We start from the raw sequence: 16546 nt of genomic DNA, 5'->3' as shown, positions 1-16546 counted from the left end.
GACGACTTGTATCGGCTGAACCATGCCCTGTCCTGCCTTCCCCAGCCCAGTGCCTTCGACAAATCCCATCTTGGCCATCAGTCTTGAACCAAAACCTTTCGTGTGCACCTCAAATGCACCGAAGCTTGCATGACTAGTGGCGACTGTTTCAAGTGAGGTGCTTGCACTCGAATCCACAGTTATTGTCTCTTTTGCTGGATCAACCTCCATTACACCAGTGGAAACAAATGAAACTGGTCTTGCCGCGTAGGAAGCTAATCTCTGCTTTCCAATTCTTTTCCTACTTCCACTTGCTTCACTGCTCTTCAATAGCTTCAATGGAGCAGACTGGTGCTCATGACTTGCAGGACCTTTGCCCAAATTTTTACGACCTTTGGGTTGTTTTAGACGTTTAATCTTGGTGCCCTGGTTGACAATGAAGTCATCAACATCATTAACACTCACTCCCAGCAGCTGAAACCATAGAAAAATGATGTCAGCAACAAAAGAGGCCACTTAACATGAGAAGAATTATAAGACGGTAATAATGAAGTATCTTTGCCCAGTAGCATTCTTAAAACAGGTGGGTACTCTGCAGAATAGCAAGGTCTGCAAATGCTTGCATTAACTTGATCACTTTAATGTCTAAATCAGAGCTACATCAGAAATTATATAGCAAGTCGTTATGCAAAAGAAAATACTGTATGACCTGGCTCCTGCTAGGAACAAAAAGACATCATTAATGGTCTGAAGTAGATGACCAGCTATGTTTCAGATGAATTGACTTCTTCAATGGAGACTGGTATCATTGCCAAACTTCAATTTTCAAACAATTTGTACATACAACTAGGCAAAGGCTACTTATCAGTGCTAAGAACTCTAAGCTATCTTGCATTTACCAGAGGTGAAAACTCAAAGGTTATGATAACTATTGCAGTCAGAAAAAATCCGCAACCTTGTTGATTTAACATTAACAACTAAAAAACATGGTAGAAGGCAACAAGTCTTGCAATTAAACTCGTGTGCTATGTTGTCAAAGCTCTCTTAACTAGAATGCACAAACATTCTACATGCCAAGTGTGATATTGGGAATATCGGGGGAACATCGTTGAAATTTTTGCAAACAGGAACTGACCATTGAGTCAGGGAAGAACAGGGTCAAAGTCTTCTAAAATAACAGTCAGAGGAATCCCATTATTAAAGAATAAAAGATGCTAAAGTTGATGACAGATATCAATGAACTGATCAAAGCAGCAAGACAAAGGCAAGGTTTTGTGTCTTGTATGAAATTTTAAAGCTAGAAAAGAATTAGAGAGCTGTGCTAATCCACAAACGTTTGTTGTGTGAACTACAAGAGCCCTCTAGTGCCATGCGCATGCATAAAGCCTAGAACACATGCCCAGCAAGTTATATGATGTGCACCGCCTCGACCTGGGCAAAGCCAAAATGCAGTCCAATAATTCCTAAATATATAGGTATTACTTCTTAAATACACAGTCCAACAACATAATAAAATAACAGAATCAGAAAGTTTAGGTACATAAAGTATCTTATCGGATGTATGCAGCCAAGTACCTTATCCAGACGAAGTTTGTCCCTCGTGGAAGGCAAGCATGTTCTCTCAGTACGACTCACAGTCACAAATCTGAAAATAATGGTCTCATAACAATATTTTACAGTACTCATGTTTCCTAAATCAAACAAAACTAACACCAGTGCCATAGATGCATGTCTTAAAGGCTTAGAGCATTTCTTGATGTAGTTATCAGGATTATCCATAAAGTCAGTGACTCACTCAAATGACATGATTTATGAATTCAGCTAGACGCATAGTTCTCATTCACTAAATTGCAAGATTTACAGAGCATAATTACCTTTTCTTGCCTGAACCTTGACAGCCACTCCTCAGGTGATAAATTGATGCAAGTCTCTGCACCTGATGAAGCAAAGAAATGAAAGATGACGATACCTTCTATAGCAAATAGGAAAAGCAATATTTTGGTGATAAAAAAACTATAAGGAGAGTCTCAGAAAGGAAAAAAAATAAAAAATTATTAATATCTACTACATGAATAAACATCTAATTTGGAAAACAATAAGAAAATCTTTTCAGTCTCTCAAGGCATCAACTGACAAAAGATAACGATGAGGTATAGTCAATAACTACTAAAACATCATATAGCTTTTTCACAGCAGTGAAAATGAGTTTCCACTTCCTGTGCTTAACTAAAACCAGCAAGGTCATGCAGTATATAATAGCAATCCAAAACAAGTGAGGGAAGAAGATCTGCAAATATAAGACACTAACCAGAAATATGAATTACTATAATATTTATGCATAAAAAGTATAAAAAAGTATTAACATTTTAATAGGCAACCAACAGATACTATTATATTAAAGATAACCCAATAAAGAATTTAAATATGTTTATCATGCCCTGAGAGAGGGCCAGTACCATAATGAAGTGGAAAGCATCTTAACAATCTCTTATGGATCTTTCTTAACAGAAACCTTCCAAGCCAAAATGCAACATGAACAGGATCGGATATCTATGGGTAGGCTCACACTCTTGGGGCCTACTTATCCAATCAATTTGGCATTTGTTACACATGATATGGGTGACAAAAGGTTGCCTGACCAACATGATAAGGATGCAAAAGTCAGGCAAGCAAATGGTCAAATAAAAAAAAAGAAGAAATTATCTCAACTCACTCCTGGCTTAATGATCATCAATCATTCTTTGCTTCCATGCAATGAAATGCTCAAGTAATTTTTAAATGGAGGAAATAAGTAAAAAGAAGTAAAGAACAATAAAAAGAGCCCCCAAAATTGAGAACATGGTAGCAAAAAGAGTAAACAACAAAATATACAATAGCCCAGATTGTTAAGTTATTAACAACATCAACAAAGAATCATATAGCTCAGAAGCATATCATAGATAAGTATGCACAACCATACACTAAGCATTATTATGATCCTATCAATCTTTTAACCCATTTAAAGTTGCATCACCGATTTCCTGATTTCCAAAAATATATATTACTGCCACCTAAATCATGTAACATCCAGAAAGGTAAGCATTGACACATTCATTCTTAGTTGCTCTTTTTTCCTTTAATTCTTGACAAACCAGCTGGCCAGCTAGATGTTGACATGTCAAATGAGCATTTAAACCATAACCAATCTATGTGTTTCTAACATGCAGTCATGATAAGAATGATAAAAAGAGTATCATACCTGAGAACAGTCACGTGTATGCATTGGCTGGAATGACAACATATCGACCTCATTAACAACCATCTGTCTAAGTTTCTACATGTAAAAGACCAGTCATTTATTAGTTGAACATCAAAAATCACCAATTGCAACGCCAGTAAGCTGGGGAAAGGAAAACCCAAGTTGGACAAAGCTTTTCATTTACTCTGCACAATTAGATATTTATACAATATTACTTGATCAACATGAATCTTATGCAATAAAAAATATCACCATAAATCAAACTATAAAACAATCACCATCATGTTAGATTGGAACACTTCAACCCAATATCAACCAAAAGGATCTGATCCAAAGTTCTAATACAATAGTCATCCTAATAAGACTTTATTAATTTTAACTAGGTCATAAAGGTTCATTAAGGAGTTGAGATAGGGCTGTTTTAACACATCCCTTTAAGTATTTTAACTTGAGTATCCAGGATAAAATACTAAACTTCTCAAAGATGCACCAATTCCTAGGATCGCAACTGTGCCTGATTCAAAGTTAAAATAACAGTTATCCTAATAGGACCTTGTTAATTCTAGCTAAGTCATATAGGTTAAGTAAAGGAGATGAAAAAGGTATACTTTAACCCGAATATCTGGATTAAATTACTAACATTCTCAAAGATGCAATAACTCCTAGGCAGTAGACAAGAAAAAGGCCCAACAAATACAAGAAAATAGAAACTCAAGCAACACCTTCAATCTAAACATAAGACATACATGAGAAATACAGTAGCAGATACCAGTATATTCATGTCTAAAATATCTAGTGCTACATTCGCTGTAATTTACTAGATCCTGGCTGGGGTTGGTGGGAAAAAATTGCCTTCTGGTTCATAGGGAAGAAGCTTTTCTATATTTAGCAAAATCAAAGTAAAAGACTGGTTTATTATAAGAAAATCTTTGTTCTTTAAGCCACGAATTGATATGTCCACCAACATTTTAAAAAGTGATATGCACAAAGTATAAATCAGGCTTACATAATGTATTTGATCCAGATCAACACCTCGATTGATCATACGCTGCCGCCGCTTCAAAGCAATCAGTTCTTTACGTTGTTTCTTTTTTCCTCCTACAATGAACAGAAAAATTAACACAATTAACAGTTTGAAAATTAATATAATTACTCCATATTAAAAATGCGACTCCCATGTAAAAGGGCACATAGCCACTAAAAAGAAAAGAGTGAAAATAACAAAACAACAGTAGCTGTAACCAGGAAAAATTAAAAGGACATTCCATATATTATACGTACTACTATAAATATTAAGTATCCATCAAATCAGGCAGATGCTTGAAAACTCATTTGAAAACTAAGTTAATTTATGATAACTAAACTCATCTAGAAACCAAAACAAGATCATGTTGTAAAACCACATTAAGCCAGCAAAAAAAAGCATTTTAATTATAAACCCCCATAGTGTTGTTTCTTTTAGGGGCAAAGGACACCGAGGTTCAGACATCTATAAGTAATTAGCAAATATTATAGTCCACTGAAGGAAGTATAGATTTGAAATCTGAAGAAAAATCCAGATAAACCTATGTTTACTATAATGAAGATTTGGAAGCATGGATCAATACTTACGTAATTATATGATCTACTTTGTTTTAAACATAGAAAATGATATAGAAATTGAAGGAAGAGCAAGGAAGAAGTGACAGTTGAAAATTGATGTTAGACCTAAATTAACATCAAAACTAGACCCACACATATAACTATTAAAATCAAAGAGTTGTACAACAAAAAGACCATAGTCTATCAAACCAACAATTACTTACTACAAGATTGAAAATTGCCTGAACTTTCAGTCAAATTCAGACTTCCAATTCTCTACACATTAAGGAGTTTGTTATCTCAGGTAACAGATGTTTCAACCAGCACAGACTGCAAAAGTGTAACATACACTATCTCGATACATCACATGGAAGAAAAACAACAAGTAAGTTGTTAGGATTCTTTAATTTTAAGAGTCCTTAATTTTAGGGATTTGATATTAATCTTTATTTTCCTATTTAGTTTTTTCTAATTATGGTAGAAGTCCTTTGATGTAGCAAATTAGAAATTGCTATTTTTGTTTATTTCCTTTGATAGAAATCCTAGTCCTAGTTGACTAAGGATTAAATAACTTCATATATATATAATGTCTTTGACTATTTTTCTCAAACAATGAAATATAACTCAAATCCTTTGGCCAATTTGAAGGTTGATCCCCTCAAAATAATCAAAAGGAGGTTGACAAATCCCTATCTCTTTCCTTAGATAAAGATCTAGGGTTTTATTATATGGTATCAAAGCCTTGAAAGTGCCCCCTTGCTTCAAATCATGGTCCTCGCTATCATCTCAAGTATGTTGGACAACTCCCCAATCACTATCGACTCTTCTAACTACGGGTTTCCTAGGTGTTCCCTCAATCTCCTCTTCGACGTCACTGCAGGCCCCGACGCCCACATCACCAACGACGACTTCACCTTCAACACCACTTTTGCTTCCAGTACAGCGTTCTCTTAATCTCCTCCCTAACGTCGTTGTAAGCCCCGACGCCCGTGCTATCAACAATGACTTCACCTTCAACGCCACCTTCTGCTCCTAATAAATAGTGCTCATGCCCTTGATCCAAAATCAAAAACAAAACTTAGGAATTACAGGTCTACAATCATACGCAATGACTACTGATAATTCTATGAAATTCCAATCTTAAGCCTTGGAAGCAAAAATTGATAGTAAACTATAAGAAATTCTCAATTATTTCAAAACGAGTTTGCTTGAGAGTTTTAGCAAAAATCAACACGTTGGAAGTTCGGCTTCTACCAATAAACAACTAGATAAATCTAAAGTCACAGGAAGAGACTACCAAGAGCGTGATAATAACTACCCTCACTTGAAAGTAGAATTTTCTATATGAGAAGATGGAGATCCAATTGGTTAGGCTTTTATAGCAGAAAATTTTTTTTCTTTCATAAAACTCTAGAAGATTCTAAAATGGAAATAGCTTCAATCCAATTAGTTGAGGATGCTATTCAATGGTATGATTGATATGAAACTTGTCATGGAATTCCCTTATGAGAACAATTTAAGAAAGGACTTCTTGTTCGTTTTGGACCATTTGAATATGAGAATGTTAATGTGTAGCTTATTAAGATTCGCCAGACTTCTACTGTGTTAGAATGGCTGTCAAATCGAGCTAAAGATTGGCTTGAAAAGAAATTGGTAGGAACATTTATTGAAGGTCTTAATTCAAATATTTAAGCATCGCTAACCTTGCACTATGACAATTGCAATTTCTTTTGCACGATTGTATGAAGAAAAAATTTACATGGAAAATCGTCGAGTGAGGAGTCTTAATAAACAGATGACCAGCAAGTCAACTACTTCAACCATTCCTAATCAGAATCCTAATACTATAAAACTGACCCAAGAGGAACTCAAAGAACAATCAATAAAGGGTTTGTGCTGACATTGTGATGAAAAGTGGAGTAGGGAGCATCATTGCATGGAAAACTTTTGATAATTGAACTAATCAAGGAGGACCCAGAGATTAAGGTTGTAGACTCTGATCATAAAGGTACTAATAATGATGAGATTATTGAACCTGTCACATATGTTGTTCATGCATTAGCTTGGTTATTCTAATCCTCAAACTATGAAAGTTCAAGGGCTTTTGAAGCATCAGCCCATTACTGTTTTGATTGATACTGGTAGCACCAACAATTTTATAGATAGCAAGGTTATTGCACGATTGGCCTATCGTATTAAACGTTGTGATAAGTTCGAGACGAAGGTTGTTGATGGGCGAATTTTAACTTGTGATAGTAAGTGTTCTATAGTGAAGCTTGTTATGCAAGGCCAAGAGTTGCTCGTGGATTTTTTCTTACTACCATTGGAGGACTATGAGGGTGTGCTCGGAATTGAGTGGCTATTAACTCTGGGCAATATTTCTTGAATTTTTTTCAAATTAATTATGATTTTTTTTATCAATGGAAAGCAAGTGATCCGAAAGAAAGAGCATGGCAGTAAAGTCACAACTATTACTAGTCATAGAATGAAGAGAGTTTTTCGGAAGGCACACCATGGATTTTTTGTACAATTACAGACCATTGAAGAGGAAGCTGTAGTACTTGAACAAGATAAAAATGTTCAATCATTGCTTCAAGAATTTATGGATGTATTTGCAAAACTATAAGGACTTCCACTTCTTCGATCACATGAGCATCGGATTCCTTTACTACCTAGGAGTGCACCAACTAATGTTCGGCCCTATCGATATCCACACTTCCAAAAGACAGAGATAGAGAAAATTGTTAAGAAGATGCTTGAAGTAAGGGTTATTAAGGCTAGTGTTAGTTCATACTCCTCTGCAATCTTATTAGTAAGGAAGAAAGATAATTCTTAGCAAATGTGTATAAATTATCGAGCACGCAATAATATTACAGTGAAAGACAAGTATCCTATTCCAGTGGTGGATGAGTTACTTGATGAATTGGGAGGTGCACAAGTTTTCACTAAACTGGATTTATGGTCTAGTTATCACCAAACTCGTGTACATAAAGATGACATTCAGAAAACTTCTTATCACCCGCAAATAGATGGGTAGACTGAAGTGTTAAACAGATGTCTAGAAAACTATCTCAGATGCTTTACCAGCGATAAACTTAAGGAGTAGATGAAATGACTTCCTTGGACAAAATGGTGACACAATGCCACTTATCACTCTTCTACTAAAATGATGCCTTTTGAAGTGGTTTATGGTCGACCACCTCCCATGATTACAAAATACATGCCTGGTTCTTCTAAGGTTGATCAAGTGGACAAGAAATTGCTTGATAGGGATAAGATTATTCAATTTCTAAGAGATAATCTTGTAGTCTCACAAACTAGAATGAAGCAACAAGCTGATAAGCATCGTAGTGAGCGGGAGTTTACAATGGGTAATTGGGTTTTCCTTCGACTTCAACCTTACAAGCAAACTTCTATAAAGGTTTAATCTTCTATAAAGCTATCTCCTCGATTCTTTGGGCCTTATAAGGGTGTTGGAACGTGTTGGCCCAATTGCTTATCGCTTGGACTTGCCAACAAGCTCTAAGATACATCTAGTTTTTATGTTTCTTGCCTTAAAATGAAGTTAAGTGAGGATGATATTGTGCAACACCATTTACCAGATATTTCTTCTACTGGTGAGGTTCAAATCTTGCCTCAAGCCATACTTAATCACGTATTGTAATGCGCCATAGATATCCTGTCACTGAGGTGCTTGTTCAATGGACCAGCTTATCAATCGAAGATGTCACTTGGGAGTCCTACAAAGTAATGGAGGAGAAGTTTCCAAAATTTGTTGTTGCTCAGCTTTGAGGATAAGGCTGTTTTGGAAAGACGGAAAATGTTACGATGCCTTAATTTTAGGAGTCCTTAATTTTAAGGATTTGATATTAATTTTTATTTTTCTATTTAGTTTGTCCTAATTATAGTAGAAGTCCTTTGATGTAGCAAATTAGGAATTGCTATTTTTATTTATTTCCTTTGTTAAAAATCCTAGTCCTTGTTGACTAAGGATTAAATAACTCTATATATAAGTAATACCTTTGGTTATTTTTCTCAAGTAAAGAAATACAACTCAAAGCCTTTAGCTAATTTGGAGGTTGATTCCCTCGAAAAGATCAAAAGGAGGTTAATCCCTTCGAAGCGATCAAATCCCTATCTCTTTTCTTAGATAAAACCCTAGGATTTTATCAATAGCCCATAAAATTTATTAAGTAAATCACAGTGATGAGGAAATATTTAATACTACCAATGAAAAATAAGACACCATAATTAAAAATGGTTATCATTCTGTCAGCAGCAAGCATAAGCAATCACCATTGATATATCAGGAAAATTAAGCATTTCAATATGATGAAAGGAGTAACATATGATAGCCTAAATACTAGCAGCTTCAGGTATTTTAAGGGAAATACACTTCAAGCGAGTGCCACTACAGCTAAACGTAAATATATTGTCATAACAAGAATAGTCGAACCTGGAGCATTACTGTACTTATTTCTTTGAGCCTCACGAGGCCATGATTGCAAAAGATGAGAAGACTTCTTTTTTTGCAATGCTGCTCTATTGTCCTTCATGAATAACAGATCATCCATTGGCAATAATCCAACATCCAGAGCTGGCAAACCAGTCATATTATACCTTGCATTACCCTTCAGTTTCCTCGACTTGGGTTTCTTCATGCCATATTCTGCGGATGCATTCATCAAAGCTATCCCCCCTAACTTTGTGCCACCCTTATGCACACTGTTCCTACTCTTCAACAAACCATCTTCATCAGATGAATCCAGATTCACTGCCTCCATCCAGTCAGCTCTCAACAACTCCACACCTCCCACGATCCCGTCCAGATAATCTTGTGCCACCTCATCGTTGACATCAGAACCATCATCCGATGAGAAACTATCTCCTTCCGAGGAATAGTCCTCTTCATTCTCTTTGTCATCTTCTTGCGAAGACTCGCCAGCAGAACCAATTATTTCGTTCTCGATAAGCAGATCTCCATCTTCATCATCAGTGTCGTCCTCTTCGTATAAATCCATTTCCTCTTCTGGAGAAGATGTGTCTTCCGTATACACTCTAATACCACCTATTGACAAAAAGCCTCGGCTTTTCTCCTCCCTAGTGACTTCTGGAGTGCAGAAAGAATCAAATCCCAGTAACTCTTCTTCCTCCTCGTACCCTCTTTCGTATTCTTCCTCCTCCTCTTCTGCATCACGGCGGAAGCCTAAGCCTACACCTCCGATAAACTCCGTATCGAGGGACACCGCATCCGGCGCAGCCTCTTGCTCCTCCTCCTCCTCACCACCATGAAACCCTAACCTTACACCGCCCATCGAAAGATCGTACTCGTATGAAGGGATCCCAACTTCGGGGTTCAGACACGGGGTGGGATCCACGAAAACCTCGAGCGGCTGGGAATTCTCTGAGCAAGGAAGAGAAATCGGGCAACTAGTGTCATCCCGACCGCCGGCAATATCGGCGGCAGGATACGCGTAGCCAAAAGCGTTTCCCCTCGCCGGCATCGGTCGATTTCCGTCCTTCTTCGCCCCATATCCGCGGCCTCTGGGCATTTCCGAGATTCCGGCATGATCGGAAAATAGGACCGCACTTCCGCTGCCTCGTGGATGGCCTCTGCCGCCGTTTCTGCCGAACCTCCGCTTTCCTCCGCCCATGGCGTTTTCCCTCGATAAGAGACGCCGCAGACCCGAAAGGAGAGAAGACGGGCAAAATGAATCCAAGGCGGTGCACATTATCATGTGAGAAACACGTGCTTAATTATGAAAATGAAAATAAAGACTTGTATAATTACGGAGAATTAAACACGTGCTTAATTATGGATATTATAAAACTAATCTTAAAATTGAAAATAAAGCATTATAAAAATGAAAAAAACGAATACATAAAAATAATTTTATTGAATATTACGGAAAATGTAATATAATAACATTATTTGTGAATTTTAGGTGAATAAAATTAAAGTCATTAAATAAATCAATAAAATTTCAATATTAAATTCTAAAAATTCTTAAATTTTAACCTAAATGACCATTTTTCTATTTTTAAGCTTTAAAATAGATACGTTTAAATTTGATTTTAGTTGTATGATTTTTTTATGTTATCCAGTATAAATTTATAACCCTTAATGAGACAAAACACTTCAATGTTATTATAGAAATTCTTTTGAAGTTTTGTGGCTGCCAAAATACTTTTCAAATGAGAGTTACACTATTTTTGGATCATATTTAAAAACAATATTACTCACATTCTATCTTTTTCAGAAATGTTCAAATTTACATGAAATTTTGCAAGAACTAAGAAAGACCTAAATGATAAATTTTCTATTTCTAAGCCTTTAAAATAAATATTTTTATTTATTTCAAACCTTAAAAGAATGAAATTATGTCATTTTTTAATTTTACCTAATTTAAGGTGAATTTACAACCTCTTTGGGTTTAAAAACCATTTAAATATTATTACATAAGGTGTTTCAAAGTTTTAAGGTTATAAACAATTTTTTGGATGCCTATGTTACAATATTTTTTAATGTCTTTATAGTGCCTTTAGTCATATTAAAAATAATGAATCTCATTCAAAAATAATATATTCATATTTCATTTTTTCTAAAAATTTATATATATTTAGAAATATTAAAAATAACTTTAAAAAATATAAAAACCAACTACTCTCTTATAATTATTTTTTCCTTTTACAAGTTTAAGAGATAACCTTTTACAAGTCTTACACCTCTCTTAGATTGATCACAAAGCTAAAGAAGGAGGAGGAAAATACTTAACACTTTTTCAATACTTTTATAACTAAAATCTTAGACTTTTGTTCATACTTTTCATGTTCTTTTATGCAAGAAAGAATGAGGTATTTAAAGGCCCCAATGACTTCAAAAATGGAGCCAAAAAGTATCTCATCTCAGGTTTTCGAGGTACTAACGATACCACCGCCAATATTGGGTGATACCATCACTTGTAGATTGACACTGGATGATACCATCACTTAGTTTGGGCGGTATGACTACTTGACAAAGCCTTAGAGATCGGGCTCTGGTGGTACCACCGCTTGACAAGAAGGTACCACTACCTAACAATATTAACTACTGGCGGTACTATTGAATCTTGAATTTTAATGATGAAACCAATTGATAAGTGTTTATGAATTGATCTGCGTTTTGAGTGATATAGGATGCTTCGATCAGGATGAGACAATTAAAGCATAAAGAATAATGTTGGGCTAGTGGAACATAGATTGGACGTCTAGCCAGAGGATCGGATGACGTATCGACAGAAGGATTCGGGCTATAGATTCGGGCATCGAGCTAAGAAGAGCGAAAATTATGCTAAGGATATTGGAGTTGCGGAGATCAACTGGCCAATTGGGTAATAGGCCGCAAAAGAGGACGATGCGTCGAAAAATCGAACGAAGCATCGATGGACCAATGACATGCTAGACAAAATTATTCATACTTAGTAATAATTTTCTAGATCGAAGTATGTTTTTACATGTGCACAATTCACTACGATAGTAAGGCATAAAGCAAAATAAAGTCCCGGAGTCAAGAACATGATTTCGTTAGGAGTTCGAGAGTTCATCAGAAGTCCGAACGTTTGTTAGAAGTTCTATCGGAATTAGTCGAGAAGTCTCGGAGCTTGCTAAAGAAGCTTATCGGAATTCGCCAAGAAGATCATCATGAAGTCTAGGAGCTTCCTAGGAGTCCGTTGGAACATTGCCGAGAGATCGTTGGAAGTTCGCCGAAAGAAAGTCGGAAGCTCACCAGAAGAAACCTAGACTTACGGACTTTGTTTAGCTTAGTAAATGTCTTAAAATTCATAGTTAGCAAATAATAAGGATTAGAATTGGGCCAACCTAATAAGGGGATGGTTGGGCCAAGTGTGGGCTATGTTGGGCCAAGAGAAAGGCCCAAACAGTAACCAAATAGGTGAAACTATCGTGGCACAATCTCCGAGACTGTTAGGTGGTGGTACCACCAGTCTAGGCAGTGGTACTACCTAGACTCAGTCTCCGAGACTATCTAGGTGGTGGTACTACTAGTTTGGGTGATGGTACCGCCCAAGCTACAAGTAGTGGTACAACTAGTCTGGGTTGTGGTACCGCCTAGGCTACAGGCGGTGGTACAGCTAGTCTGGGCGATAGTGCTAGTCATAGGTGCCCAATAAGCCAATCCCATGAGTGATGACACGTGTGACTTGATACATAATCTTTTTGCTTATTATATTTTGACGTATATCACTTTATAACTATTGCATATATGCATATATATATTGTGATGTCATTAGATTTGTGCAATGGGAATCGGATCGTGATGAGATCACGATAATAAGATCGATTCACCTTTAAACACATATCCTAAATAATCCCGATCATAGGTTACTCGAGAGGGACATCGTGATAACCGGACAGACTGGTATGCTGTATACCCGTCCATATGATAGATGCAATTGGTCTCATAGATGCTCGTGTAGGGACACTAGGGATACAGTACAAGTGCTCATTGGAGAATGAGTTCACTGATTGATCCGCTTATGGAATGCTGGATGGTTGATGATGCCTTATTGTCAGATAGTGATTCCGTAATCCTAGTGGTTTATCTGGTCCTTAGACTTGAGACACCAAGGATGTCCTGTATGAGTGCTCCACTCTTTAATACCAGACTTATAGGTTTGGCTGTCCCAAATCTAGTACAGCTGGTCATTGGGAGTGGTAGTCGACCTTACGAGGGCTATTAAGTGTCGATAGAGGATCATCCACTCTCGACGTCATGAGAGGAATATCCCATGTGTTCTTGCTCAGACAAATCCCTGGCCAGGGTCATTCGGGTTGAGAGAGAAAGGTTTCTCCAGGAGAATCCGATTAGAGCGAGACTCGAGTAGAAACCGTATGGGTCTGACAGCACCATGCTCGATATACGGTCTTTGGGATATTAGATGGATGAGGGACTATAGATACACGGTAACTAAGGACAGACAGGTCCAATGGATTGGATTCCCTTGTATCGTCTGGGGACTACGGCGTAGTGGCCTAGTACGTCCGTAGTCGATGAGTCAAGTGAATTATTACAAAGATAATAATTCACTGAGTTAGAAAGAGTTCTGACAAGTATGACTCATGGCCAGCTCGATATTGGGCCTGGAGGGTCACACACATATGGTAGGTATTGCGATGAGTAGAGGTTCGAATATGAGATATCTGACGGAGCCCTTATCTTATTGGATGCATATCCAATACCTACTAGGGGAGGACCCATTAGGGTTTGACAGGGGACCTCTATAAATAGGAGGGATTCATAGCCTCATAGGCTAGAGCCTTTGCTTACCTCTCCTATTCTCCTCCTCCTCTCCATCTCAGAGTAGGCCTGGAGTTTTGAGGAGCGTCGTCGTAGCCCTGCTGTGTAGATCACTGCTAGAGAGGAGGACGCTTGACCTCCTTCACCCTCTCCTAAAGATCTGCAAGGAAACAGAGATATACGATCTCCCTAGGTAACACAATCTACTCTATACACAGTTTTAAGTTTCACAGATTTTGCACACCAATCTTCGCACGACGACGAACATCTCTTTGGGAATCGGGGATTTTGTTTTCTTGTTCTTCCGCTACGCATCTGATGTCGCCCCCCAAGATTTCCCAACAGTGGTATCGGAGATAGGTTATTCATGCGAATGATTGGTTTTGCACAACGTGTGTTGTGTTTAGGAAGAATTTTGACGTCAAAATCGTTGACGCAAAAACAAGGAAGGGCAGCAACAGTTGCTGCCCACGATTTACGTGCGTGCAGCGCAGCCGAAGGCAGGCAGAGAAGGGGCTGCGCCTACAGCAACCGGCCAGCGGCCTGCTTGCAGCAGGCTTGCAACCGGTGGGGCTGGCAGCCCGCGGGTGCCCCACCCGCGGTCGTTGCCGCACGATGCCGACAAGCAGGGCTACAGGCAAGGCGGCCACCTACGTGCGGGCACTATGCCCGCGCGCAAGGGCGATGCCTGCGGGTGCTGGACCCGCGGGCAGATGCACCGCGGGGCGAGGCGCTTGCGGCCGCAGCGCCCGTGGGCTGAGGCGCCACAAGGCAACAGCGCTTGCGACCGCTACTCCAACGGGCAAACCCCCCCGCAGGGGTGGCCGCCCCGCGGGGCACTGCACCCATGGGCACAGCGCTCGCGGGGGCAACGCCACCTGCAGGGGCGCCAACCCACGGTGGCACCCACCTACAGGGTCGGCGCCCCCGCCCCGCCGCACAGGCCACCGCCAGCAGGGTGGCAGCGGCGGCAGCAGCAAAGGGGAGTAGGGCATTAGGGTTTTCTGGGGAAAAGATAATTTTGCCCCTCGGAATTTAAGAAATTTCAATTTCTATCTTTTGTCCAAATTACAAAAATACCCCTATAAATTTAGAAATTCCTTATATGTCCCTGATTTCATAAAATACTAATTAATTAAAAGGTTTAGTTGATTATTATTTTTATCATTATCTAATAGTCCTACATGATGATGATTAATTATACATGTGATGTATGATGTGTGGACGGATGATCATGGACCGTGTGATGTGTGTACTTGTGATTATTATTATTGAGATCTGCAAGCCTTCATTATATTTCTCGTTTATTATCGGGCCTGCTTGCCTATGATTAAGTTGTAATCACATGAGGAGGCGCAGCGGGAGTGTGGATGCGATAGCGGGACCCACGAGACGGACGATCGCGATGCATGAAGATGCATCAAGATGTCGACGGAACCAACGAGGACGAGATGAACGATCACAGGGCATGGAGATGCACCGTTGCACACATAGATCTTGGTGTGAGTGATTAGACCTATTGGCTTGGGCCTAATCACATTAGGTTGTGGTCCATGATCATCTGGTGTGATTGCTTATACACATACTAGATATGTATATATATTTGCATCCGATGTAGATATATATTAAATATGTATATATGTGACATGTCATATTAGAAGACCAAATCATAGAAACATCTCTCTCGATAATATTAAGTCGGTAAACGTGAGGCAATTAGATTGACCCACGTGGCCTTCCATCGTTATAAGTAGGAATCGATTTCCGGTGTAGGTTGAGTTGGTCGAGTCCCTCGAGACTCACCTATATCGCGATTCACTATCTTGCTTACGACATAGAGATGTCACCGGTGTTGGGATCGAGAGCACTAAGAGGGAGGGGTGAATTAGTGCAGCGGAAATCTTTCAGCGATTAAAAACGAAAGCTGCGTTCGTTCGATAAAAACTATTTTGATGCAAAAGCCGATTCTAAGATTACTTATGATTAAGTGCAGTTTATGTCTAAACACAATTTGCGTCTAAACGCAGTTTACGCAGTTTGCGTCTAAATGCAGTTTGCGTCTATATGCAGTTTGCGTCTAAATGCAGATTGCGTCTAAGCGCAGTTTGCATCTAAGCGCAGTTTGCGTCTAAGCTCAGATTGCGTCTAAGCGCAGTTTGCGTCTAAGCGCAGATTACGTCTAAGCTCAGATTGCGTCTAAGCGTAGTTTACAGTTATAAATGGAATCAAAACGTAAATGTAAACTGCAAAGAAACTCGTTCGTAAAAGCGCAGAAGACAGTTTGCAGTTACAAATAGAATCAAAACGTAAATGTAAACTGCAATGTAAAGATCGTACGAAAACACCGATTTACGTCTGAATGGAAATTCGGAAATATCAAAACTTAGAAACTTGTTCGTAAAAGCGCAGAGAGCAGTAGCTATGTAGGAGGTTTGCAGTAATGATAAAGTGCT

General features: G+C 38.5%; 1 protein-coding gene across 2 annotated transcripts in view; it reads right to left on the bottom strand.

Moving 5' to 3' along the window:
- LOC103974432 (uncharacterized) overlaps positions 1-10522 on the bottom strand; it is a 10986-nt gene extending 464 nt beyond the window's left edge. The window contains exons 1-6 of one of the 2 annotated variants that reach the window (XM_009389266.3): positions 9255-10522; positions 4224-4315; positions 3218-3292; positions 1854-1915; positions 1555-1624; positions 1-453 (exon numbers count right to left, since the gene is read on the bottom strand). The exon at positions 1-453 is cut by the window's left edge and continues 464 nt beyond it. In XM_009389266.3, the coding sequence (XP_009387541.2) occupies positions 1-453; positions 1555-1624; positions 1854-1915; positions 3218-3292; positions 4224-4315; positions 9255-10452 (1950 nt within the window). In that variant the 5' untranslated portion in view covers positions 10453-10522. The remainder of the gene's footprint in view (positions 454-1554; positions 1625-1853; positions 1916-3217; positions 3293-4223; positions 4316-9254) is intronic. The other variant, XM_009389267.3, reaches the window with a different exon arrangement.
- Between the last annotated feature and the right edge of the window lie 6024 nt (positions 10523-16546).

Source organism: Musa acuminata, chromosome BXJ1-7 (assembly GCF_036884655.1).
Source record: "Musa acuminata AAA Group cultivar baxijiao chromosome BXJ1-7, Cavendish_Baxijiao_AAA, whole genome shotgun sequence".
NCBI lineage: Eukaryota > Viridiplantae > Streptophyta > Magnoliopsida > Zingiberales > Musaceae > Musa > Musa acuminata.
Note: the sequence above shows the minus strand (reverse complement) of the source record. Positions and strands in the feature narration are given on the sequence as shown.